The sequence below is a fragment of the Pan troglodytes genome, chromosome 6, assembly GCF_028858775.2.
Source record: "Pan troglodytes isolate AG18354 chromosome 6, NHGRI_mPanTro3-v2.0_pri, whole genome shotgun sequence".
Classification (NCBI taxonomy): Eukaryota; Metazoa; Chordata; class Mammalia; order Primates; family Hominidae; genus Pan; species Pan troglodytes.
The window spans coordinates 6,718,167-6,745,965 of record NC_072404.2 but is presented as its reverse complement, the minus strand read 5'-3'; the positions used below and the strand labels follow the sequence as shown (position 1 = coordinate 6,745,965).

The following is a 27,799-nucleotide window of genomic DNA, read 5'->3' as shown; positions in this document are numbered from 1 at the left end:
CTATGAAAAACTCAGTGAATGTCATATTCAAATTTTTCACCTAAGATGAGCAACAAGACAAGGGCGGCCACTTTCACCACTGCTCTTCAACACTATACTGGAAGTTCTCCCCAGAGCAATCAGTCAAGAGGCATACTAACTGGAAAAGAAGATGTCAAACTATCTTTATTCTCAGATGACATGATCTCATATCTAGAAAATCCTAAAGAATCAACAAAAAAACTGCTGTTAGAACTAACAAGCAAACTCAGCAAAGTTTCAGGATACAAGATCAATAAAAAGTCAGTTGCATTTCTACACACTAGCAATGAACAATCTGGAAGCGAAATTGGGAAAACAATTCATTTTACAATAGCACCAGAAAGTATTAAAAACTTAGGAATAAATTTAACCAAGGAAGTGCACCACTTGTACACTGAAAATCACAAAGCATTGTTGAAAGAATTAAAGACAACCTACATAAATGGGAAGACATTCCATGTACATGGATGGAAAGACTTACTACTGTTAGGATAGCAGTACTCCCACAGTGATGTACAGATTCAATACTATCTCTATCAAAACCCCAATGGTCTTTTTTGCAAATATGGAAAAACTGATCTTTAAATTCATATGGAACTGCAATGGGTCCCAAATAGTAAAAAATCTTCCAGAAGAAAAGCAAAGTTGGAGGACCCCGACTTCCTAGCTTCAAAACTTACTACAAAATAGTGTGGCACTGGGAGGCCGAGGTGGGCGGATCATGAGGTCAGGAGTTCAAGGCCAGCCTGCCAACAAGGTGAAACCCCGTCTCTACTAAAAATACAAAATTAGCTATGTGTGGTGGCGGGCGCCTGTAATCCCAGCTACTTGGGAGGCTGAGGCGGGAGAAGCGTTTGAACCTGGGAGGCGGAGGTTGCAGTGAGCCAAGATCACGCCACTGCACTCCAGCCTGGGCGACAGGGCAAGACTCCATCTCAAAAAAAAAAAAAAAAGGGTGGCATTGGCATAAAAACATACAGACCTGCAGAACAGAACTGGGTCCAAAAATAAACCCACACATCTAATCAATTGATTTTGACAAGGGTGCCAAGACCACTCAGTAGGGAAAAAGCAGTCTTGTCACAAATGATGCTTGAACAAAATCCACGTGCAAAAGAACGAAGTCAGAACCTACCACACATCATACACAAGAATGAACTCAAAATGGATCAAAAACCTAAATACAAGAGCTAAAATGATAAACTCTTAAAGGAAAACACAGGACAAATCCTCCTGACCTTGGATTTTGCAGAGTTCTTAGGTATGACATCAAAAGCATGAGCAACACAAGAAAAAACAGAAAAATTAGAGTTAATCAATTTAGAGTTCATCAATTTGTGCATCAAAGGACACCAACGAGAGAGTGAAGAGACAATCCAAAGACTGGGAGAAAGTATTTATTAATCATATGTCTAATGAGGGTCTAGTATACAGAATAAAGAATTCTGACAACTCAAAAAAAAAAAAAAAAAAAAGAGGCAACCCAATTTAAAAATGGAGAAAGAGGCCAGGCACGGTGGCTCACACCTGTCATCCCAGCACTTTGGGAGGGCGAGGCGGGCAGATCACCTGAGGTCGGGAGTTTGAGACCAGCCTGACCAACATGGAGAAACCCCATCTCTACTAAAAATACAAAATTAGCCGGGTGTGGTGGCAGGCACCTGTAATCCCAGCTATTCGGGAGGCTGAGGCAGGAGAATCGCTTGAGCCCGGGAGGCGGAGGTCGCGGTGAGCTGAGTTCCTGTCATTGCACTCCAGCCTGGGCGACAGAGCGAAACTCCGTCTCAGAAAAAAAAGGGGGGGAGGGGAGTGGGGAAGGACCTGAATGAGAATTTCTCCAAAAATACACAACAGCCAACATGAACATGAAACAATTCTCAACTTCACTGGTCATCAGAGACATGCAAATCACAGCCAAATGAGACGCCACTTCAGATCCACTAGCATGGTCATCCTTTTTGGAAACTAAGTGTTGGGAGGATGTGGAGAAAGTGAACTCACTTGTTGCCGAGGGACATGTAAAATGGTGCGGACACTGTGAAAAACAGTTTGGCAGTTCCTCAAAAAGCTAAACACAGAGTTACCGTATGACCTGGCAACTCCATTCCTTGGTGTATAACCAAAGAATTGAAAACAGATGCTCAAATAAAAACTCATCCACAAATGTTCATAGTAGCTGCATTACTCACACTAGCCAACAGGTGCAAACAGCCCAAGTGTCCATCAACAGACTAAAGGATAAACATAATGTGGTATATCTATACAATGGACAATTATTCAATCATAAAAAGGAATGGAATACTGATACAGTCTACAACATGCGTGAACTCTGAAGACATTAAGTGAAAGAGGCCAGACACAAGGGGCTGCATATTGTATGATTCCATTTACATGAAATGTCCAGAACAGCCCAATTCAGAGAGACAGAAAGCAGATTAGCGGTTGCCGGGGCCTGGGGAGACGGAAGAATGGGCAGTGGCTGCTTAACAGGTATAGGGTTTCCATCTGGGATGATGAAAAAGTTTTGTAACTAGGTGGTGATGTTGTTTTACGTTACGTGTATTTTAGCACAATCAAAAACAAAAAGCAGGTGAATGAGAGGATACTCCATTTATGAAGTAAGAACATATTACAAATTTTAAAGGAGGAAAAAAAAAAACAGCTCTGGGAAATTTAAAATACCATGGCCAAACTAAAATGCTAAATAGATATACTGGAAGAAAAAGAGGAAATCTAGAAAGTAGAACAAACATTAAATGGGAGAAAGACAAGAAAATTATAAAGCCAGCCCAAGCCTTCCAGCCCAAACAGTAGTATTTCCAGAACAGTCAGAAAAAAAGGGTAAACAAAGAAAAGGAAATTATTAGAGAAATAATTTGAGAAAACTAAAGGCTTCAAAAAACTATCAAGTGTCCAACAACAGATGAGAATAAACCAAAACACACGGTGTTTCTACACAGTGGAGATGTAGGGAGTAAAAACAGATTACACACAAAAGCCTTTATACAAAGCTTTAGCAATTAGAGCCGCAAGCACTTCATGGGCAATACTATTACTGAAGCTTAGAAGACACAATTATGGGCAGCTTCCCACCCGGAATCAGAGCCAGGCGCAGCAACCACAAGCTGCAAAGCGAGAGCAGAGACCTCGGCCCGCACCGCCCACCTGTCCTGGGGAGCCCTGGGGAGCCGGGAGAAATCCTCCCCATGACGGTGACAGTGGCAAGGTGTTCCCCGCCGCTGCTTATTTTGCACCAGACACCATTCTGGGCACTTTGAAGGCGCAACAGGGCGCGGAGACCACGCGCGCGCCTCCAGGCAGGCTGGGGCGAGGGGATGGCTTGAGCTTAGGAGTCCGACCTGGGCAGCATAGACAGACCGCAGCCCTACAAAAAATACGACTATCAGCCGGGCGCGGTGGCTCACGCCTGTGATCCGAGCGCTTCGGGAGGCGGAGGCGGGAGGATCGCTCGCGCTCAGGAGGTCGAGACCAGCCTGGGAAACACAGCGAGACCCCACCTCTTAAATAAAACCGTCTTCCCACCACCCCACCCACGGCCCCGCCGCTACTTCCAGGGGCTGGGACCCCGCAACGGGGTCCAGGCGGGCAGCCCGGGCCGAGGCCTGAGAACGCGGGGAGGACGCTCCTCCACGCCCAGCCCGGGCCGCCCGCCGCGGCCTCCCGCGCCTCTCCCCGCTCCGCCCCCGACCCCGCGCCACGAGCCGGCTGGCGACACCCCGGGGAGGAGCAGGACCCCTGCGCCACGACCGCCAGGGTCTCCGGGCGTCTTCACCTGCGCGGGCCGGGGTAGCTGCGGGGCGCGGGACGGGCGGGGGCGGCAGCCGTTGGTCCAGGAGGCCCTGGCGCAGCCCGCGCTAAAGGCGCCCAGGCCGCGACCCCGCGTCCTCCCGGCCCCCGGGTCCCCGGGTCGCCGGGCCCCCGCCCCGCGTCCCCGCAGCCCGGCGCCCGCCCCGGGGTGCCCTTGGCCCGGCCCGCCAGGAGCTCACCTGCCTCGCGCCGCCGCCTCAGGCCTCGTCTGCGCCGCCCAGGCCCGAGAAGACGCTCTGCCCGCGCCAGCCAATCGCGGGCCGCGCCCCGGGCCGAGGGCGGGAGCAACGCAGGCCTTCACCAGTCCCGAGCGCGCCACCTGAAGCGTTCTGGCCAATGACGAGGCGGCTACGGGCCGCGGGCGGAGGAGCGAGGCGGACTCCAGGCGGGGGAAGGGGAGGGGGAGAGGGAGGGAGGGGGAGGGGCCTGGATGCGTCACGGGGTGGGACGGGCGGGGCCACGTCCCGGTATGGGGGCTGCACCTGGAGGAGGGGGACTGCATTCGGGGGAAAGGCCTGCATCTGAGGGAGGGCTCCGCATTTAGGGGAGGGGTCTGCACCTGCTTGGGGGGGGTTGCATCTGGGGGAGGGGTCTGCACCTGGGGGAGGGGTCTGCATCGCGGAGGGGTCTGCCCCTCAGATACGGGGTCTACGTTGGGGAGGGGTCTGCATCTGGGGGAGGGGTCTGCATCTGGGGGAAGGGTCTGCATCTTCGGAAAGGTGTGTGCATCTGGGGGAGGGGCCCGCATCTGGGGGAGGGGCCCGCATCTGGGGGAGGGGTCTGCACCTGGGGGAGGGGTCTGCATCGCGGAGGGGTCTGCCCCTCAGATACGGGGTCTACGTTGGGGAGGGGTCTGCATCTGGGGGAGGGGTCTGCATCTGGGGGAAGGGTCTGCATCTTCGGAAAGGTGTGTGCATCTGGGGGAGGGCGTCCGCATCTTGGGGAGAGGTTTGGATCCGGGGGAGGGGTCTGCATCTCCATGAGAGGGTCTGAATCTCCAGGAGGGCGTCCGCGTCTTGGGGGAGGGGCAGCTGCGGCTCCGGGAGGCAGCCCCCACTTCCGACAGGGCTCACCTCGGCCAGTGCCTCCTTGGCCTTCCGCACGTCTCCCATTGCTGGCCGCCGCCCCCACCCCAATTCCCCGCCGCTCCAGGCGTGCGCAGGCGCTCGCAGGCCGGGCTCCTCCCGCGGCCCCTCCTCCCCAGGCGCCCTTCTGGGGAATGTGTGGGGTCTGCACGCGAGGTCTCCTGCAGGGCCCCTGTTGATGGAAACGCCGGCTCTTCCCGCGTTGAATTCGCAGGTTCTCTTCTCCGTGCTGGGGACTGCACCGCGTCTTGCAAATACTGATTTGTTCTTTGCACTTTTAAAACGAAGTGTAATTTACATACAATCATGTTCACCTTTTTTGCTCTTGTTTTTGTTTTTTTTTTTGAGACAAGGTCTCCCTCCCGTTGTCCAGGCTGGAGTGCAGTGGCGCAGTCATAGCTCACTGTAACCTCAACCTCCCCGGCCCAGGTGATCCTCCCACCTCAGACTCCCGAGTAGCTGGGACTACAGGCGCGCCTGGCTAATTTTTTTTTTTTTTTTATGAAACGGAGTCTCTCACCATCGCCTGGGCTGGAGTGCATTTGCGCCATCTCGGCTCATTGCAACTTCTGCCTCCCGGGTTCAAGCGATTCTCCTGCCTCAGTCTCCCCAGTAGCTGGGATTACAGGTACCTGCCACCACCCCCAGCTAATTTTTTGTATTTGTAGTAGAGACAGGGTTACACCATGTTGGCCAGACTGGTCTTGAACTCCTGATCTCGTGATTCGCCTGCCTCGGGCTCCCAAAGTGCTGGGATTACAGGTGTGAGCCACCGCACCCGGCATTTTTTTTGTATATTTTTGTAAATATGGGGGTCTCACTATGTTGTCCAGGCTGGTCTTGAACTCCTGACCTCAAGTGATCCTCCCACCTTAGCCCCCCAAAGTGCTGGGATAACAGGCATGAGCCACCGCACCCGGCCAATAAGGCCTTTATTTATTTACTTATTTTTGAGACGGTTTCGCTCTTGTTATCCAGGCTGGAGTACAATGGCACGATCTCGGCTCACTGCAACCTCCACCTCCCGGGTTCAAGCAATTCTTGTGCCTCAGCCTCCTGAGTAGCTGGGATTACAGGTGCCCACCACCACATCCGGGTAATTTTTGTATTTTTAGTAGAGACGGGGTTTCACCATGTTGGCCAGGCTGGTCTGGAACTCCTGTTTTTTTCCTTTTTGTTTTGCTTTTTGTTGTTGTTTAGAGACAGGGTCTCGCTCTGTCATCCAGGCTGGAGTGATCACGCAGTGGTATGATCACAGTGCACTGCAGCCTCGCCGTCCCATGTTCAAGCCATTCTCCCACGTCAGCCTCCTGAGTCGCTGAGACTACAGGCACACACCACCATGTCTGGCTAATTTTAAATCTTTTTGTAGAGATGGAGTCTCACTATATTGCCCAGGCTGGTCTTTTTTTTTTTTTTTTTTTTTCTTTGAGACGGAGTCTCTCTGTCGCCCAGGCTGGAGTGCAGTGGCGCTATCTCGGCTCAATGCAAGCTCCGCCCCCCCGGGGTTCACGCCATTCTCCTGCCTCAGCCTCCCAAGTAGCTGGGACTACAGGCGCCTGCCACCTCGCCCGGCTAATTTTTTGTATTTTTAGTAGAGACAGGGTTTTGCTGTGTTAGCCAGGATGGTCTCGATCTCCTGACCTCATGATCCGCCCGCCTCGGCCTCCCAAAGTGCTGGGATTACAGGTGTGAGCCACCGCGCCCGGCTTCCCAGGCTGGTCTTGAGCTCTTGGTCTGAAACGATCCTCTGCCTCAGCGTCCCCCCGGCACCCTCTACCACATCTGACTACTTTTTTTTTTTTTTTTTTTTAACCAAGCATTAACTCTGATGGCCCTTACATTGCTGCTAAAAGCCTGCATTAGATCTCCTTTTTAAACAGACACATCTGTTTGGGGGAAAGATTTTGGCAGATGGCTGTGCCAGAACCCACCGCCTGGGTCTGTCACTAGAGAAGATGGACATTCAAATACTAGGATCGTGCCCCCAAAAAGGCTGGCCTCCACCCTGCCCACCCTGGGGCCAGTACGGCCTCCCCGTAAGGCCCCGGTCCGTGGAGTAGGTTAAGGGAGGAACAAGAACAAGCAGGTAGGAGAGTCTGGGGGGCTTCTGTGTCTCCCGAAACACAGCTTGGGTCTGTTTTCTTTGGCCTGGCCAACCGTCCTCATTGCAGAAGAGGACATTGGACAACAGGCTGGGCTCCAGTTCCTAACGCTTTTCCCATGTTCCCAGCACTGCAGAGCAGGACGGAGCAGGTAGTGCAGCCACTGACATTTCAAAGCAAGGGAAACTGAGGCAGGGGCCAGGCCGGCAGCCTGGCTGGAGTGAGACCGGACGCAGCGACCCCGTAGGCAGGCTCGCTGTCTTCAAGGCCACCATCTCTGCTGCAGAACTGAGGGCAGCAACGGCCCGTTTTGCGAAGCTCCCGGGGGAGCACAGTGCTTTTTTCTCGGTGAGCTCACACCTCAAATTTGGCAGCAGGCGTGCCTTTCAGCGGTAAACAGAAACCGGCTCCTGGGAGACGAGTCAGAAACCCGAGCCCAGAGGCTTCGTGCCATCTGGATGAGGTGGCTACGCAATGGCCAGGGAGAGAGTCGGACGAAGGAAAATTACCCAGCCGACCTCCTGGAGGCTCAGGAAATCCGTATCTCTCTCTCTTTTTTTTTTTTTTTTTTTGAGACAGAGTTTTGCTCTTGTCGCCCAGGCTGGAGTGCAATGGTGCGATCTTGGCTCACTGCAACTTCCACCTCCCATAAATCCCTTTCTCTTAAGGAAACAATTTGGCTTCTCCACCAGCTGCTTCCCCATCCTGCCTGCTTCTGGTTCCTTCTTTGGGCGGGAAGCATCCGCAGAGGAAATGGTTTTTGGTGGGTGGTTGTCCCCTGCGGTGAGTGAGGGCGGCCCCTGCTGTGGTTTCAGGGTGTGAGTCTGTGGGGAGTGGTGAAAGGAACTTGCCGGAGAGCTGTAACAGATTTCAGGCAGATTTCCCAATACACAGAATCCAAAATCCATGCACAGACGCTCCCAGTATTGACAGAGAGTTTGAACTCAGCCAGATTTCCCAATACACAGAATCCAAAATCCATACACAGATGCTCCCAGCATTGACAGAGGGTTTGAACTCACTGTAGACTGCAGACATGCATGCTGGGCCCTGAAGAGCGTTTCATTTACTTATGTATGTATTTATTTGCTTACTTAGTTTTGAGAGAGAGCCTTGCTCTGTCACCCAGGCTGGAATGCAGTGGCACAGTCACGGCTCATGGTAACCTCAAACTCCTGGGCTCAAGTGATTCTCTTGCCTCAGCCTCTCGAGTAGCTGGGACTACAGGTACCCACGACCATGCCCAGCTAATTTTATTAACTTTTTGTAGAGATAGGGTCTTGCCATGTTGCCCAGTCTGGTCTCAAACTCCTAGGCTGAAGCGATCCTCCCACCTTGGCCTCCCAAAGTGCTGGGATGACAGGTGTGAGCCACCTCACCTGTCCTTCTCTTTTTTTTTTTTTTTTTTTTTTTGAGACGGAGTCTCGCTCTGTCACCAGGCTGGAGTGGAGTGGTGCGATCTCGGCTCACTGCAACCTCCACCTCCCAGGTTCAAGCAGTTCCCTGCCTCAGCCTCCCAAGTAGCTGGGATTTGTGGGGAGGATGGTGGGGGATGAGAGGGTGCAGGATTGGGGAGGACAATAGGGGACAGGAGGGTGCAGCCTGGCCACAGAGCCATTGCTGGGCTTTAGTGAGGGCTTTAGTGAGTCGCGGCGACAGCGGCCTTGGTGGGAGTTATTTTGGCAGGGTGGTAAGGATGGGTTCTGGAGAGAACAGAGGAGGCAGGTAGAGAGAGGCAGGACAGACAGGTCTTTCAAGAGAAACGAGGAAGCAGGGACAGGGATATTTGGGTGGCACCTTGTTCTGTTTTGTTTTAGGATGCCTGCTCTTTTACTTAGCTGATCCCTGGGGTTTAGGTCATCTCTCGGCAGGTCTGTTAAACAGTAACAGGATGCATAGCGGCCCCCAGATGTGTCTACCTGCAGCCTCAGAATGCAATCTTATTTGGAATAAGGGTCTTTGCAGATATAATTAAAGTAAAGATCTAGAGATGCGACCATCCTGGCTTAGGGTGGGTCCTGAATCCAATATGTATCCTTATAAAAGGAGGCAGCTGGGCGCGGTGGCTCACGACTGTAGTCCCAGTACTTTGGGAGGCCGAGGCAGTTGGATCACGTGGTCAGGAGATCGAGACCATCCTGGCCAACATGGTGAAACCCGTCTCTACTACAATACAAAAAATTAGCCGGGCATGGTGGTATGCGCCTGTATTCCCAACTACTCAGGAGGCTGAGGCAAGAGAATCACTTGAACCCGGGAGGCAGAGGTTGCAGTGAGCCGAGATCGCACCACTGCACTCCAGCCTGGGCAATAGTGAGAGACTCCTCTGTCTCCAAAAAAAAAAAAAAATTATCCAGGTGTGGTGGCGATGCCTGTAGTCCCAGCTACTTGAGAGGCTGAGGCAAGATAATTGCTTCAACTGGGGAAGCAGAGGTTGCAGTGAGCTGAGATCATGCCACTGCACTCTGGCCTGGGCAACAGAGCAATACTCCATCTCAAAAAAAGCAAAGCAAAACAAAAGAAACAAACAAAAATAAACGAGTTGCCAATATTTAAAAATTAAAGGACTTGGCCAGGCGCAGTGGCTCACGCCTGTAATCCCAGCACTTTGGGAGGCCGAGGTGGGCGGATCACAAGGTCAGGAGATCGAGACCATCTTGGCCAACATGGTGAAACCCCGTCTCTACTAAAAAATACAAAAAATTAGCCAGGCGTGGTGGCGGGCGCCTGTAGTCCCAGCTACTTGGGAGGCTGAGGCAGGAGAATGGCATGAACCTGGGAGGCGGAGCTTGCAGTGAGCCGAGATGGCGCCACTGCACTCCAGCCTGGGTAATAGAGCGAGACTCCGTCTCAAAAAAAAAAAAAAAAAAAAAAATTAAAGGACTTAAAAAATATATTTTTAAAATCTGGACTTCCAGCTTCTCTTGAAAAATCATCATATCTGGCAATGCTGGGCCTGCCCTGCCACGGCCACACCTGGGGGGCCCAGGAGAGAGGCGGATGTGGTTTGGATGTTTGTCCCCTACAGATCTCAGGTTGAAATGTGATCCCTGCTGCTGGAGGTGGGGCCTGCTGGGAGGTGTTGGATCATGGGGGCGGATCCCTCGTGAATTGCCCAGCGTCATCCCCTTGGTGATAAGTGAATCCTCACTCAGTTCATGCGAGAGCTGGGACCTCCTCACCGCCTCTCTTGCTCCTGCTGTCATCATGTGATGCACCTGCCCCTTCACCTCTGCCATGAGTGGAAGCAGCCTGAGGCCTTGCTAGAAGCAGATGCTGCTGCCCTGCTTCCTGTACGGCTTGCAGACCCGTGGGCCACATAAACTGTATTAGCCTGTTTTCACACTGCTGTAAAGATACTACCCAAGACTGGGTCGTTTATGGAGAAAAGAGGTTTTTTGTTTTTTTGTTTTTTTTTGTTTTTTTGAGATGGAGTCTCACTCTCTCGCCCAGGCTGGACTGCAGTGGCGCGATCTCGGCTCACTGCAAGCTCCGCCTCCCAGGTTCACACCATTCTCCTGCCTCAGCCTCCCAAGTAGCTGGGACCACAGGCGCCCACCACCACACCCGGCTAAGTTTTTGTATTTTTAGTAGAGACGGGGTTTCACTGTGTTAGTCAGGATGGTCTCGATCTCCTGGCCTCGTGATCCACCCGCCTTGGCCTCCCAAAGTGCTGGGATTACAGGTGTGAGCCACCGTGACCGGCCAAGAAAAGAGGTTTAATCGACTCACAGTTCCATATGGCTGGGGAGGCCTCAGGAAGCTTACAGTCATGGGGAAGGGGGAAGCAGGCACGTCTTACATGGCGGCAGGTGAGAGAGAGAAGTGCGTGAAGGAGGAACTTGCCAAACACTTATGAAACCATCAGATCTCTTTGTTTTGTTTTGTTTATTTACTTGTTTTTGAGATGGAGTTTTGCTCTTGTTGCCCAGGCTAGAGTAAAATGGCACAATCTCGGCTCACTGCAACCTCCACCTCCCGGGTTCAAGTGATTCTCCTGCCTCTGCTTCCCGAGTAGCTGGAATTACAGGCGCCCGCCACCATGCCCAGCTAATTTTTGTATTTTTAGCAGAGACGGGGTTTCATCATGTTGGCCAGGCTAGTCGTGAATTCCTGACCTCAGGTGACCACCCGCCTTGGCCTGCCAGAGTGTTGGGATTACAGGCGTGAGCCACCAAGCCTGGCTTGAAACCATCAGATCTTGGCTGGTTGCGATGGCTCATGCCTGTAATCCCAGCACTCTGGGAGGCTGAGGCTGGCGGATCACCTGAGGTCAGGAGTTTCAGACCAGCCTGGCCAACATGATGAATTCCCGTCTCTGCTAAAAATAGAAAAATTAGCCAGATGTGGTGGGCACCTATAATCCCAGCTAATTGGGAGGCTGAGGCAGGAGAATCGCTTGAACCCAGGAGGTGGAGGTTGCAGTGAGCAGAGATTGTGCCACTGCACACCAGCCTGGGCGACAGAGCCAGACTCTGTCTAAAAAAAAATCAAACAAAAAAACCCATCAGATCTTGTGAGAACTCAGTCACTATCAGAAGAACAGCATGGCAGAAACTGCCTCCATGATCTAATCACCTCCCACCAGGTCCCGCCCTCAACACATGGGGATTACAATTGAGATGAGATTTGGGTGGGGACACAGAGCCAAACCATATTGCAAACCTCTTTTCTCTATATGTTACCCAGCCTCAGGTCTGTCTTTTTTTTTTTTTTTTTTTTTTTTGAGACAGAGTCTCGCTCTGTCGCTCAGGCTGGAGTGCAGCAGCGCAATCTCGGCTCACTGCAACCTCCACCTCCCAGATTCAAGCAATTCTCCTGCCTCAGCCTCCTGAGTAGCTGGGACTACAGGTGCGCACCACCATGCCCAGCTAATTTTTGTATTTTTAGTAGAGACAGGGTTTCACCACGTCGGTCAGGCTGGTCTCAAACTCCTGACCTTGTGATCCACCCACCTTGGCCTCCCAAAGTGCTGGGATTACAGGCGTGAGCCACTGCGCCTGGCCAGGTCTTTCTTTATAGCAATGCGAGAGCTGAGTAACACAGAGGGCCTTCCTCCAGGGTACACGTGTGGCTCCCACTCAGCGTGTCTCCCAGAGACGGAGGCTCACTCTTGTCCAGGATGCGGTGTGGACACCCCGATGCCCGAGACCCTCCAGGAAGGCCTCTGCAGCAGGTCAGCTGGGCTGCCAGAGCCATCTGGATGGCAGCCACCTCCAAGGTCTTCCTGTGGGCAAAATCCTCCCACTTGGTTGTAAAATCCACCTGTTTGAGGCTGTATGTACCCTGTTCAGAGGGAAAATGGCAGATTTGAAAATAGTGACTCCAGGGGCCGGAAGGGAGAGGGTGGCAAACTGCACCTGTGTCTTGATGAGAGGAGTGTCTCTGGGAGGGGAGCCCAGAAGGCCCCCCTGACCTGCCTGGGAATGTGCTGCTGGGAACCTGCCCAGGACAAGGCTGGAGGGACGAGAGAGAGTGACAGAGCCCAGGACCCAGGAAAGGGACCCAGGAGAGCTGGGTCCCAGGGCAACACTGCTGGGCATCTGGAGCAGAGCTTTGCTAAAGAGAAGAGCAGCTGTCATTCTGGCAACTGGTTTTACGTTTTATTCTTTTTCCATTTGACTAGCAATACATACGTGTTGCTGAAAAAACATCAACAACAACCGTCAGTGTCAAGAGAAAAAAATTAACACTAAATAGAATTTTTTTTCTTCTTTTGAGACAGATTGTATTAGTCTGATCTCATGCTGCTAATAAAGACATACCCAAGACTGGGTAATTTATAACGAAAAGAGGTTTAATTGACTCAGAGTTCCACATGGCTGGGGAGGCCTCACAATCATGGTGGAAGGTGAAGGAGGAGCAAAGTCACATCTTACATGGCGGCAGCAAGACAGCATGTGCAGGGAACCGCCCTTTATAAAACCATCAGATCTCGGCCAGGAGCGGTGGCTCACGCCTGTAATCCCAGCACTTTGGGAGGCCGAGGCGGGCGGATCACGAGGCCAGGAGATCGAGACCATCCTGGCTAACACGGTGAAACCCCGCCTCGACTAAAAATACAAAAAATTAGCCGGGCGTGGTGGCGGGCGCCTGTAGTCCCAGCTACTTGGGAGGCTAGGCAGGAAAATGGCGTGAACCTGGGAGGTGGAGCTTGCAGTGAGCTGAGATCGTGCCACTGCACTCCAGCCTGGGGGGTGACAGAGTAAGACTCCATCTAAAAAAATAAAATAAAATAAAATAAACCCATCAGATCTCGTGAGACTTAGTCACTACCACTAGAACATCACAGGAGTATCCCACCCCCATGATTCAATTCCCTCCCACCGGGTCCCTCCCATGACACATGGGGATTATGGGAGCTACCATTCAAGATGAGATTTGGGTGGGGACACAGCCAAAGCATATCACAGGGTCTCACTCTGTTGCCCAGGCTGGGGTGCAGTAGCATGATTTTGGCTCACTGCAACCTTTGCCTTCAGAGTTCAAGCAATTCTTGTGTCTCATCCTCCCAAGGAGCTGAGATGACAGGCGTGCACACCATACCTGGCTACTTTTTAAATGTATTTTTAGTAGAGATGGGGTTTTTCCATGTTGGCCAGGCTGGCCTTAAGTGTTCTGCCCAAAATGCTGGGATTATAATAACACTTTTTTTTCTTTGAGACGGAGTCTCGCTCTGTCACCCAGGCTGGAGGGCAGTGGCATGATCTCGGCTCACTGCAACCTCTGCCTCCCAGGTTCATGCTATTCTCCTGCGTCAGCCTCCTGAGTAGCTGGGATCACAGGCACATGGCACTCGCCCGGCTAAATTTTTTGCATTTTTAGTAGAGACAGGGTTTCACCATGTTAGCCGGAATGGTCTTGATCTCCTGACCTCGTGATCCGCCTGCCTTGGCCTCCCAAAGTGCTGGGATTACAGGCTTGAGCCACAGCGCCCAGCCCTGGCCTAATAACACTTTTAGACATCACTATGGTGGCCCATAAGAAATTGCCAGTGTTCATATTTTGCACTATGACCTCACATAATCCTTTTTCTTTTCTTTTTTCTTTCTTTTTTTTTTTTTTTTTTTGAGACGGAGTCTCGCTCTGTCGCCCAGGCTGGAGTGCGGTGTTGCGCAATCTCAGCTCACTCCAAGCTTGCCTCCCGGGTTCACGCCATTCTCCTGCCTCAGCCTCCTGAGTAGCTGGGACTACAGGCGCCCGCCACCACGCCTGGCTAATTTTTTTTGTATTTTTAGTAGAGACGGGGTTTCACCATGTTAGCCAGGATGGTCTCGATCTCCTGACCTCATGATCCGCCTGCCTCAGCCTCCCAAAGTGCTGGGATTAGAGGCGTAAACCACCGCGCCCAGCCCTTTTTTTTTTTTTTTTTTTTTTCTGAGGCGGAGGCTTGCTCTGTCACCCAGGCTGGAGTGCAGTGGCACGATCTCGGCTCACTGCAAGCTCTGCCTCCCGGGTTCATTCCATTTTCCTGCCTCAGCCTCCCAAGTAGCTGGGACTACAGGTGACCGCCACCACGCCTGGCTAATTTTTTTGTATTTTGTTAGTAGAGATGGGGTTTCACCGTATTAGCCAGGATGGTCTCGATCTCCTGACCTCATGATCCACCCGCCTCGGCCTCCCAAATTGCTGGGAATACAGGTGTGAGCCACCGTGCCTGGCCTTTTTTTTTTTTTTTTTTTTTTGAGACAGGGTCTTGCTCTGTTGCTCAGGCTGGAGTGCAGTGGTGCCATCATAGCTCACTGCAGCCTCGACCTCCTGGGCTCAATCAATCCTCCCACTTCAGCCTCCCAAGTAGCTGGGACTACAGGCACACACCACTATGCCCAGCTAATTTTTCTATTTTTTGTAGAGACGGGGTCTTGCTCTGTTGCCCAGGCTGGTCTTGAGCTCCTGACCTCGTGATCCACACGCCTTGGCCTCCCAAAGTGCTGGGATTACAGGCATGAGCCACCGCGCCTGGCCTAATTTTTCTATTTTTTGTAGAGACGGGGTCTTGCTCTGCTGCCCAGGCTGGTCTCAAACTCCTGGCTCAAGGAATCTGCCTAGCTAGGTGTGGTGGGCACCTATAGCCTCCTTAGCCTCCCAAAGTGCTGTGATTACAGGCATGAGCCACTTCACCCGGCCAACATACTTCTTTTTCTTAGACAAAAATGGAGTCACAACAGACTGACTTTTGTGACCAGGCTTTTTCATTTGTCTGAGTAAATTGGCCTTGCTGCCTTTCGCCGTGACTGGAGACAGCTCTCCCCAGAATGAACACGCTCAGCCCCGTCCAGCTCGCCGTTAATCACACTCCGAGAAACATCCCTGAACTCACCTTTGCCCTCTTGTCCTGGGGTTTCCTTAGAATAAATTGCCAGAAGTGGAACTGCTGGGTCAAGGGTGGGGACGTTTTTATGACTTGTGTCCTCCAGAAAGGTCCTCAGTGGAGGCAACGCCTTCTGGAAAACAAACCCCAGGCGGGGGCAGAGCGGCTCGGGCTGCCAGGAGCTCCGCTGACTCTCCGAGTGTCCCGACTCTGTTTTTGTTTTCTTTCTTTTTTTTTTTTTTTTTTTGTTTTTGAGACGGAGTTTCACTCTTGTTGCCAGGCTGGAATGCAATAGTGCGATCTCGGCTCACTGCAACCTCTGCCTCCCAGATTCAAGCTCAGCCTCCTGCCTCAGCCTCCCGAGTAGCTGGGATTACAGGCACGCCCCACCACGCCTGGCTGATTTTTTTGTATTTTTAGTAGAAATGGGGTTTCACATCCAGGCTGGTCTCCAACTCCCGACCTCAGGTGATCCGTCCGCCTCGGCCTCCCAAAGTGCTGGGATTACAGGCGTGAGCCACCACGTCTGGCCCTTTGTTTTGTTTTTAACAGTTTCTTTTTTATTTTGTTATTATTTTGTTATTTTTATTTATTTTTCTTTGAGACAGAGTCTTGCTCTGTTGCCCAGGCTGGAGTGCAGTGGCACCATCTTGACTCACTGCAACCTCCGCCTCCCGGGTTCCAGCGATTCTCCTGCCTCAGCCCCATGAGTAGTTGGAATTACTGGCACGCACCACCACACCCGGCTAATTTTTTGTATTTTTAATAGAGATGGAGTTTCACCATGTCAGCCAGGCTGGTCTCGAACTCCTGACCTCAAGTGATCCGTGTGCCTTGGCCTCCCAAAGTGCTGAGATTACAGGTGTGAGCCACCGCACCCAGCCTGGCCAGCCTTATTTATTTCACGTTTTGTTTATTTGGGAGTTCAGAGGAAATTACATGACAAGTCTGAATATTAAAGTCTGAATATAAAGCCTGGCGTTTGTTGGGGCAAACACTGTCTTTTTTTTTTTTGATACAGGGTCTCGCTATCATGCAGGGTGGATTGCAGGGGTGTGATCATAGTTCACTGCAGCCTCAAACTCCTGGGCTCAGGCGATCCTCCTGCCTCAGCCTCCCAAAGTGCTGGGATTACAAGCATGAGCCACTGCGCCCGCCTGACCATTTGTTTTCTGTCTGAAGATGAAGCGTCGTCATTGCCGTGGTTTACCAGGCGCTTCCTGTTGTGGGCCAGCAGTTTTCAGGGCTCTTTGCACTGCAATCTTACTGAACAGTCGGGACAGCTCTGTGACACACGAGGACACTGAGGCCCGGAGAGACGATTTGTCTACGCTCACTCTGCTCCTAAGTGGGAGGTAACACTCAAAAATCCAGATCCAGCCAGGTGTGCAGGCTCATGCCTCTAATCCCAGCAGTTTGGGAGGCCGAGGTGGGAGGATTGCTTGAGCCCAGGAGTTCGAGACCAGCCTGGGCAACATGGCGAGACCCCATCTCTACTTAATCTGGATTAGGAAAATGTGGCATATATACACCATGGAATACTATGCAGCCATAAAAAATGATGAGTTCATGTCCTTTGTAGGGACATAGATGAAGCTGGAAACCATCATTCTCAGCAAACTATAGTAAGGACAAAAAACCAAACACCGCGTGTTCTCACTCATAGGTGGGCATTGAACAATGAGAACTCTTGGACACAGGAAGGGGAACATCACACACCGGGGCCTGTTGTGGGGTGGGGGGAGGGGGGAGGGATAGCATTAGGAGATATACCTAATGTAAATGATGAGTTAATGGGTGCAGCACACCAACATGGCACATGTATACATATGTAACAAACCTGCACATTGTGCACATGTACCCTAGAACTTAAAATATAATAAAATATATATATATATGAAAAGAAAAAGTTAGCCAGGCGTCATGGCACACACCTGTGGCCTCAGCTATTCAGGAGGCTGAGATGAGAGGGTCACTCAAGCCCACGAGTTCAAGGCTGCAGTGAACCGTGACGGCAGCACTGCACTCCAGCCTGCAGTGACAGAGGGAAACCGTGTCACAAACAAACAATCCAGATCCCAGTGATTCCACAACCCGACGCCTCAGCCACGATGCAAACTGCCACATTCCTAACAACAATGTTTATGTTTTGGCTCCTGAGAGGAAACAAAAAGTTTTTTAGAAAACACACAGAAGTATTTAAAAAGTTTTAAACAAACACAGATCACTTCAACTCTATCACTGAGAGGTGACTTCTGTAAACATTTTTGTTTGTTCTGTGACTTTCCCATGAACATATATGTGTATTTTCATAAAAGTGGATGCTGGAGATGCCTTGTTATCATCTGCCCTTTCCTTCCTTCTTTTCTTTTTCTTTCTTTTCTTTCTTTCTTTCTCTTTCCTTCTCTTTCTCTTTCCTTTGTCTCCTTCCTTCCTTCTTTCTTCTGTCTCTCTTTCTCTTTCTTTCTTTCTCTTTCCTTCATTCTCTGTCTCCCTTCCTTCCTTCCTTCCTCCCTTCCCTTTCTTTCTTTCCTCTGTCTCTCTCTCTTTTTTTCTTTCTTTCTTTCGAGGGAGTCTCGCTCTGCCGCCCAGGCTGGAGTACAGTGGCGCGATCTCGGCTCACTGCAACCTCCGCGTCCCAGGCTCAAGTGATTCTCCTGCCTCAGCCTCCCGAGTAGCTGAGACTACAGTCACACGCCACCACGCCGGGCTAATTTTTGTATTTTTAGTAGAGGCGGGGTTTCACCACGTTGGCCAGGCTGGTCTTAGACAGGGTCTCACTGTGTTGCCCAGGCTGGTTTCAAAGTCCTAGGCTCAAGCGACCCTCCTGCCTTAGCCTCCCACAGTGTTGGGATCACAGGCGTGAGCCACTTCGTCCGGCCTGTAATCTACGTAACAGCACACGTGGAGGTCTCGCCTGTCCACAGACAGAAGTTGAGATCTCAGCGGCAGAAGAACCTGGCCCAGGCAGCGTCTCTCCCCCCACCCAGGGCCTCACGGCACTGACTGGTGGGTGGGGCGGGTGGGGGAGGGAATTCAGGGAATGGGGAAGCAGTAGAGTGTGGGGTGTCTGAAGGGGCCAGGCGGAAGCACCAGACAAGAATAGGCACCCCGGAGCTGAGTGGAGGCGGCCTCTGAGGCTGCTGCGCGTGGCAAGTCTGGGGTGGGGCTGGCACCGTGGGGATTAAACAAAGCTCCCGGCTGGAACCCATGATCCTCCATACCGAGGCCACGGGGCAACTGGCGGCTGGCCAGCGCCCCCAGTCAAGGAACCAGATCCACGGAGCAACTGCTCCAGAGAGGGCCGGGCTCCCCAAGCCACTCCTTCCTCAGCCTGGCATCTGGCGAGGTTCCCAATGCCTCTTCCCTTTCCACGCCTCACAAGGCTGGACACCTGGAAACCCTCCCCTTGGACACGAGGCTTCCCATCAACCTCTTTGTTTCTGAGAGAGGCCAGAGAGGAAGGTGAGCTACCTGGAGGATGAAGCAAGGTCTCCATTCATAACTGGGAGACACCAGGAAAACCAGCAGCCCAGAAGAGAAGGACCAGAGACCAGGAGACAAAAGGACTCCTTCCAGCGAGAGCAAGGAGATTCAGAAATAGCGGAGAACGGCCGCGTGCGGTGGCTCACGCCTGTAATCCCAGCACTTTGGGAGGCTGAGGCGGGCAGATCACCTGAGGTCAGGAGTTCAAGACCAGCCTGGCCAACATGGTGAAACCCCATCTCTACTAAAAATACACAAATTGGCCAGGTGTGGTGGTGTGCACCTGTAATCCCAGCTTCTTGGGAGGGTGAGGCAGGAAAATTGCCTGAATCTGGGAGGCGGAGGCTGCGGTGACTGGAGATGGCGCCACTGCACTCCAGCGTGGGCGATAGAGTAAGACTCTGTTTCAAAAAAAAAAATGTTTTTTCATACTGTATGATTCCACTTACATAAAAAAGACAACTAATCTACAGTGACAGAGGCAGGTCAGGGTTGCCAGAGCCGGGAGCGAGGGTGTGGTTTGACTTGGAAGGGGCTCAAGAAAACTTTTAGAGGTAACAGAAATGTTCTATATCTTGATGGTAATTGTGATGACGTAACTATATATACTTGCGAAAACTCATCAAAATATATAATTACAATAGGCCAGGCGTGGTGGCTCACGCCTGTAACCCCAGCACTTTGGGAGGCCAAGGCAGGTGGAGCACCTGAGGTCAGGAGTTCAAGACCAGCCTGGCCAACATGGTGAAACCCCGTCTCTACCAAAAATACAAAATTAGCTGGGTGTGGTGGTGCATGCCTGTAATCCCAGGTATTTGGGAGGCTGAGGCAGGAGAATCACTTGAACCCGGGAGGTGGAGGTTGCAGTGAGCCGAGATCGCACCACTGCCCTCCAGCCTGGGCGACAGAGCCAGACTCTGTCTCAAAATATATATAGCCATAATCAGAAAATACTGCAGATTTATTTTTAGTCTTTGGCATCAATCTACATGTAAACCATGAAAAAGGTGAATATTTTCCATCTGTTCTAACTATAAATAGTAACCTTGGCTCTGGAACTGCAACTGTCCAGCTGTTATGAGTTGGGAGGTGGGTGGGAAGGAGAGAAAGAGGAAAGGATGGGACCCTCATCTTCCGGGGAACAGAGGAAAGATACTGTCCAAAGTTGGTGGGACAAGAGACAGAGGTTTAAGTCCTGTAAATTATTATCATTATTTGAGGCAGAGTCTCATTCTGCTACCCACTGCAGCCTCGAACTCTCGAACTTCTGGGCTTAAGTGATGCTCCCACCTTGGCCCCATGAATAGCTAACACTACAGGTGTGCACCACCATGCCCAGCTCATTTTTTAACTTTTTGTAGAGACAGTCTTGCTATGTTACGCAGAGTGGTCTTGAAATTCCTGGCCTTGCCGGGCATGGTGGCTCATGCCTGTAATCCCAGCACTTTGGGCGGCCAAGGCGGGAGGATCACGAGGTCAGGAGATCGAGACCATCCTGGCCAACACACGGTGAAACCCCATCTCCATTAAAAAAAAAAAAAAAAAAATTAGCTGGGCGTAGTTGCGGGCGCCTGTAGTCCCAGCTACTTGGGAGGCTGAGGCAGGAGAATGGTGTGAACCTTGGGAGGTGGAGCTTGCAGTGAGCGGAGATCGCGCCACTGCACTCCAGCCTGGGCGACAGAGCGAGACTCCATCTCAAAAAAAAAAAAAAAAAAAAAGAAAAGAAAAATTCTTGGCCTCAAGTGAGTGTCCTGCCTCAGTCCCCCAAAGTGCTGGTATTACAGGCACATGCCACCATGCCCAGCCAATGCCTGCTTTTCATATCTGTCCCACAGTCATGTAAAATGTTAACACCAGGAGAACCTGAGCAAAGTGTATATATGGGAACTGTACTATTTTTGCAATTTTTCTGTTAAGAAGTGTAAAGTTTCTTTCTGTCTTTCTTCCTTCCTTCCTTCTGTTTTTTTTTTTTTTTTTGGAGACGGAGTCTTGCTATGTCACCAGGCTGGAGTGCGGTGGCGGAATCTCGGCTCACTGCAATCTCCACCTCCTGGGTTCAAGCGATTCCCCTGCCTCAGCCTGCCAAGTAGCTGGGACTGCAGGCACATGCCACCACGCCTGGCTAATTTTTTGTATTTTAGTAGACACGGGATTTCACCATGTTGGCCAGGATGGTCTCGATCTCCTGACCTCATGATCCGCCCGCCTCAGCCTCCCAAAGTGCTGGGATTACAGGTGTGAGCCACCGCGCCCAGCCCTAAAGTTATTTCAATAAAGAATTTAAAATATATGGCCAGCCGTGGTGACTCACGCCTGTAACTCCAGCACTTTGGGAGGCCAAGGCGGGAGGATCACTTGAGGTTAGAAGTTCGAGATCAGCCTGGACAACATGGCAAAACCCTGTCTCTACTAAATGCTGGGATTACAGGCATGAGCCACTGTACCTGGCCAATAATAAAATAATTCTACAACTTTGAAAATGTAAAGTCAGTCGGAGCCCTGAGCTTGTTTTCCTGCAACTAGATGGTCCCATCTGTGGGTGATGGGAGACAATGACAGATCATCAGGCATTAGATTCTCATAAGGAGTGTGAAACCTAATCCCTCGCATGCACAGTTCACAGTGGGGTTCAGGCTTCTGTGAGAACTGAATGCTGATGCTGATCTGACAAGGTGGAGCTCAGGCGGTAACGTCAGCGATGGGAGCGGCTGTAAATACAAATGAAGCTTTACTGGCTGGCCCGCTGCTCACCTCTGGCTGTGTGGCCTGGTTCCTAACAGGCCACGTTCTGTGGCCCGGGGGTTGGGGACCCCTGCTGTAAACGACGGTCTTGGTGTGGTCAGGAGCAGAGGCCCCTGGGAGCTGGTGCTCCACCTCCTTCAAGGTGCCGGACCTCAGCGGGGCCTGTGCTCTATCCACAAGCCTGCTTGCTTCTGGGTCCCGATTTTGTCTGTTAGTGCTTGTCTTCTTGTTGGAAGCCATCTCTTCCCTGGTGGAATGAATGAGCTATTAACAAATTATTTATTTATTTATTTAATTTTTTTTGGAGATGGAGTCTCGCTCTGTCGCCCAGGCTGGAGTGCAGTGGCACCATCTCAGCTCTCTGCAACCTCCGCCTCCCTGGTTCAAGCGACTCTCCTGCCTCAGCCTCCCAAGTAGCTGGGATTACGGGTGCGCACCACCACGAGCAGCTCATTTTTAAATATTTTTAGTAGAGATGGGGTTTCACCATGTTGGCCAGGCTGGTTTCGAATTCCTGACCTCAAGTGATCCACCCGTCTCAGCCTCCCAAAGTGCTAGGATTACAACGTGAGCCACTGCATCTGGCTACATTTACTAGAGACAGGGTTTCACCATGTTGGCCAGGCTGGTCTCAAACTCCTGACCTCAAGTGATCTGCCTGCCTCGGCCTCTCGAAATGCTCGGATTACAGGCATGAGCCCCTGCACATGGCCCCTTTGTTCCATTCTTTTATTTATTTATTTTAATTTTATTTTTTTAAGACAGAGTCTCGCTCTGTTGCCGAAGCTGGAGTGCAGTGGCGTGATCTCAGCTCACTGCAACCTCCTCCTTCCGAGTGCAAGCAATTCTCCTGCCTCAGCCTCCCAAGTAGCTGTGACTACAGGTGCACGCCACCATATCTGGCTAATTTGTTGTATTTTAGTAGAGATGGAGCTGCATCGTGTTGCCCAGGCTGGTCTCAAACCCCTGAGCTCAGGCAATCCGCCCACTTTGGCCTCCCAAAGTGCTAGGATTACAGGCACGAGCCACTGTGCCCGGCCATCGCATACTGTAAATAAACATTCAGACATGCAGAGGCTGCTAGCCTGGAGCACCTGTCAGTGACGGCAAGTCTTCCAGTCTGGACGGGCACAAAGTGGCTGTTATGTAGGCACATCCCTGGAGGGGCGGGATCCACGGGTGGTGAACACGGGGCCGTGCTCCCAGCCCTGCCCCGGGAGAGAAAGAATCTGGGCTGGAAGGTTTCCTGGGCCGCAGGCAGATGGAGGAACCCCGCAGCCCTGTGCTGGCTGCATTCTCACCGGTCTTCTGACGGGACGCCCTCGCCTGTCCAGGTCGTTCACTGTCATACTGCAGCAGGACGAGCCGCAGACAAAACTTTTCAGACACTGGATTCAAGAAGGAAGAGGTTTTTATTTGGCCGGGAGCGTTGGCAGACTTGCGTTTTAAGAGCTGAGCTCCTCGAAAAAGAAATTCTTGGCCTTTTTAAAGGGTTACAACTTTAAGGGGTCTACGTGAAAGGGTCGTGATACATCAAGCAAGCGTGGGAAACGTGACTGGGGGCAGCATCATCAGCTAGCAGAACAGAAAGTCTTACAATGCTTTTTTCATAGTGCCTGGAATTTACAGATAACACAAGTAGTTTAGCTCAGGGGTTGATGTTATTATTATTACTTTTTTTAACTCCTAGGGCTGGGTGGTGGTGCCAAGGTTGTCTGGCTATTTATCTTACTTTTGTTTTTTTTTCTAACGTTTTGCTTCTTCTCTCCTCCTGTCTTGTGAACTAGGCAAGGTGCGGGGAGGAGGGCAGCAGGGGTAGTAGCGGTCTCCTTCCGTATCCCCCACTTTGAGAATTTTCACTAAGTAGTGGGAGTTCTCACTTTTATTTCTACTTTTTGAGTCTTTTTGTGAGACAGAGTGATCGTGTTTTATGTAATACACTTGCTCCTTCAAAACATGACATCCAGAGCGGATCATCTGAAACTCCTTCTTCCTCTTTGAGAAGAAAATAACAACTGAGGTCCCCAGTTCACTCTGCCAGAAGGAAAACATTAAGCTGAAAGCGGGGCGAAGTGAGAAACTGCCTTTCCTTTTGCTCCTCAGCAGGGTGCTACAGATAAAAGGTTAAACATCATTCTTGCAGCCAAGAAAACACATGAAAACATGCTCACCATCACTGGCCATCAGAGAAATGCAAATCAAAACCACAGTGAGATACCATCTCACACCAGTTAGAATGGCAATCATTAAAAAGTCAGGAAACAACAGGTGCTGGAGAGGATGTGGAGAAATAGGAACACTTTTACACTGTTGGTGGGACTGTAAACTAGTTCAACCATTGTGGAAGTCAGTGTGGCAATTCCTCAGGGATCTAGAACTAGAAATACCATTTGACCCAGCCATCCCATTACTGGGTATATACCCAAAGGATTATAAATCATGCTGCTATAAAGACACATGCACACGTATGTTTACTGCGGCACTATTCACAATAGCAAAGACTTGGAACCAACCCAAATGTCCAACAATGATAGCCTGGATTAAGAAAATGTGGCACATATACACCATGGAATACTATGCAGCCATAAAAAATGATGAGTTCATGTCCTTTGTAGGAACATGGATGAAATTGGAAATCATCATTCTCAGCAAACTATCGCAAGGACAAAAAACCAAACACCGCATGTTCTCACTCATAGGTGGGAATTGAACAATGAGAACGCATGGACACAGGAAGGGGAACATCCCACTCTGGGGACTGTCGTGGGGTGGGGGGAGGGGGGAGGGATAGCATTAGGAGATATACCTAATGCTAAATGACGAGTTAATGGGTGCAGCACACCAACATGGCCCATGTATACATATGTAACAAACCTGCACATTGTGCACATGTACCCTAAAACTAAAGTATAATAATAATAAAAATAAAATAAAATAAAATTAAGAAAAGGTTAAATATCCACGGGTAAGGGACTCCAGGTTCACCTTCTCTTTTGTAAAGAGTGGATTTTTGGAGCACCGGCTCTTCCCCTGCCTGTTCCTTTTCTCTTGAAACTTGAGGATTCAACAATGTGACCACACCCTCCCTGTTTCCCCTCCAGCCCACTTTCCTCCTTTAAATATTGAAGGCCTAAAAGTCCTTTTTTTTTTTTTCGGAGACAGAGTCTCACTCTGTCACCCAGGCTGGAGTGCAGTGGCGCGATCTCGGCTCACTGCAACCTCCATCTCCTGGGTTCAAGCGATTCTCCTGCCTCAGCCTCCCGAGTAGCTGGGATTACAGGTGCCCGCCACCACGCCCGGCTAATTTTGTATTTTTAGAAGAGATGGAGTTTCTCCATGTTGGTCAGGCTGGTCTCGAACTCCCAACCTCAGGTGATCTGCCTGCCTCGGCCTCCCAAAGCGCTGGGATTAACAGGCATGAGACACTGCGCCTGGACTTATTTTTTATTTTTTTTAGAGACGGGGTTTCACCATATTGCCCAAGCTGGTCTCAAACTCCCAACCTCAGGTGATCCTCCCGCCTTGACCTCCAAAAGTGCCGGAATTACAGGTGTGAGCCAGCCACCGTGCCTGGCCTCAAATGTATTTTATTTTATTATTTATTTATTTATTTTGAGACGGAGTCTTTGTTGCCCAGGCTGGAGTGTAGTGGCGAAATCTCAGCTCACTGCAACCTCCACCTTCTGGGTTCAAGTTATTCTCCTGCCCCAGCCTCCTGTGTAGCTGGGATTATGGGCGTGTGCCACCACGCCAGGCTAATTTTTATGTTTTTAGTAGCAATGGGGGTCTCGCCATATTGGCCAGGCTGGTCTCGAACTTCTGATCTCAGGTGATCCACCTGCCTCGGCCTCCCAAAGTGCTGGATTATACGCATAAGCCACGATGCCCGGTCTCAAATTTATTTTAGAAAGAATCATGTAATAATATCTTATTATTTTCCTAATCTAATCTTTAGTTTTTAAGTAATCAACAATTTTAAAAGAGTCATTCTTTCACTGTTAAAGATATTATTCAAATTCCTCAAAATGTTTCATGATTAAACTAAAATCTGCACTTAGCAAACAAAAACAATCACATTTTGCGGCTTGTATGTACTGTTCATTGTTTTAAAGCTTAAATGCAAGTAAAAATGTTATAAATGGTCACATAAGGGTAACATAATGGCTGGATGTGGTGGCTCACGCCTGTAATCCCAGCATTCTGGGAGGCTGAGGCAGGTGGATCACCTGAGGTCAGGAGTTTGAGACCAGCCTGGCCAACATGGTGAAACCCCATCTCTACTAAAAATACAAAAATGAGCCCGGCGTGTGGCGTGCGCCTGTAATCTCAGCTACCCAGGAGGCTGAGGCAGAAGACTCGCTGGAACCTGGGAGGCAGAGGCTGCAGTGAGCCGAGATCGCGCCACCGCACTCCAGCCTGGATGACAGAGTGAGACTCTGTCTCAAAAAAAAAAAAAAAAAAAAAAAAAAAAAGAGTAACATAACTGGGCCAGGTGCGGTGGCTCACTAATCCCAGCACGGTGGGAGGTTGAAGCGGGTGGATCACTCATGATCATGAGTTCCAGATCAGCCTGGGAGCCTGGGCAAGATGGTGAAACCTCGTTTCTACAAGAAATACAAAAAATTATCAGGGCGTGGTAGTACGTGACTGTAGTTCCAGCTACTCGAGAGGCTGAGGCAGGAGAATCGCTTGAACCTGGGAGGGGGAGGTCGCAGTGAGCAGAGATCACACCACTGCACTCCAGCCTGGGCAACAGAGTGAAACCTTGTCTCAAAGAAAAAAAAAAAAGAAAAAAAGGCTGGGCGTGGTGGCTCACACCTGTAATCCCAGCACTTTGGGAGGCCGAGGTGGGCGGATCACAAGATCAGGAGTTCAAGACCAGCCTGGCCAAGATGGGGAAACCCCATCTCTACTAAAAATACAAAAATTAGCCGGGTGTGGTCGTGGGCACCTATAATCCCAGCTACTCGGGAGGCAGAGGCAGAGAATTGCTTGAACCCAGGAGGCGGCGCTTGCAGTGAACTGGGATCGTGCTACTGCACTCCAGCCTGGGGGACAAGGCGAGACTCTGTTCCAAAAAAACAAAAACAACAACAACATAATTGAAGCACCTTGAGTTCTGTTTCTTTGTATTTACAATCACTGCACGTTAATTAGGTTTATTTTGCATTTAATGCTTAAACACAGACATCTAAAGTCCCACAGGGGCTGGAGACATGGATTGTACCAAAAGCAAGCGCCAACGATTCCTAAATATTGAAGTAGTGTGCGCTGTGAGTCCGTGTGTGATGGGATCCTGCTGCCTCACCGGACATTGTCTGAATTTACGTAAAAATATACATATCTATATCTATATATCTATATCTATATATCTATATATCTATATCTATATATCTATATATCTATATCTATATCTATATATCTATATATTTTGAAACGGAGTCTCGCTCTGTCGCCCAGGCTGGAGTGCAGGGGCGCGATCTCGGCTCACTGCGAGCTCCGCCTCCTGGGTTCAGGCCATTCTCCTGCCTCAGCCTCCCGAGTAGCTGGGACTACAGGCACCCACCACCAAGCCCGGCTAATTTTTTGTATTTTTAGTAGAGACGGGGTTTCACTGTGTTAGCCAGGATGGTCTCAATCTCCTGACCTGGTGATCCACCCGCCTCGGCCTCCCAAAGTGCTGGGATTACAGGCGTGAGCCACCGCGCCTGGCCATGAATTTACCTAAATATTGGAGTAGTGTGCGCTGTGAGTCCATGTGTGATGGGATCCCGCTGCCCCACCGGACATTGTCTGAATTGACTTTCACTTAGAGCATGTTTATAAAGGGTAATTAAAATGTGCTCATCGGAAGCTGTATTAAAACTCACTGGCGATTGCAGCAACTGTTCAGCTTAGAATTTAGAGCAACAAAAGGTTTTTTTTAGGCGAGTGTTTTCTCACTGATATTGTACAGAAGGGTGACGCATGGTGTTAATAAAAGACAGCGGGACTTTTAATTGGTGATGACTGTTTCTCAGTTCCCAGCACTCCCAGGCCTCTCGGGTCCTGCCAGCATGAGGCAGAGGGCGACGAGCCCAGGAACCCAGCGCTTGATCGTAAGCAACAGAAACCAGGTCTGGGAACAGTGTCCTCCCCGCTGTGAGGTCAGAACACTGCACCCACCCCTCAGGTGCGCCCACCCCTCAGGTGCACCCACCCCTCAGGTGCACCCACCCCTC

General features: G+C 50.7%; 1 protein-coding gene across 36 annotated transcripts in view; it reads right to left on the bottom strand.

The window, feature by feature from the left end:
* SUN1 (Sad1 and UNC84 domain containing 1) overlaps nt 1-4,760 on the bottom strand; it is a 60,341-nt gene extending 55,581 nt beyond the window's left edge. For 14 of the 36 annotated variants that reach the window (XM_054687161.2, XM_054687162.2, XM_054687168.2 and 11 more), the window contains exon 1: nt 4,029-4,112. Coding sequence is in view for 5 of the 36 variants with exons in the window: in XM_054687186.2 (XP_054543161.2) it covers nt 4,029-4,654 (626 nt within the window). In the remaining 31 variants the exon portion in view is untranslated. 36 annotated transcript variants of the gene reach the window in all.
* Nucleotides 4,761-27,799: the final 23,039 nt, after the last annotated feature.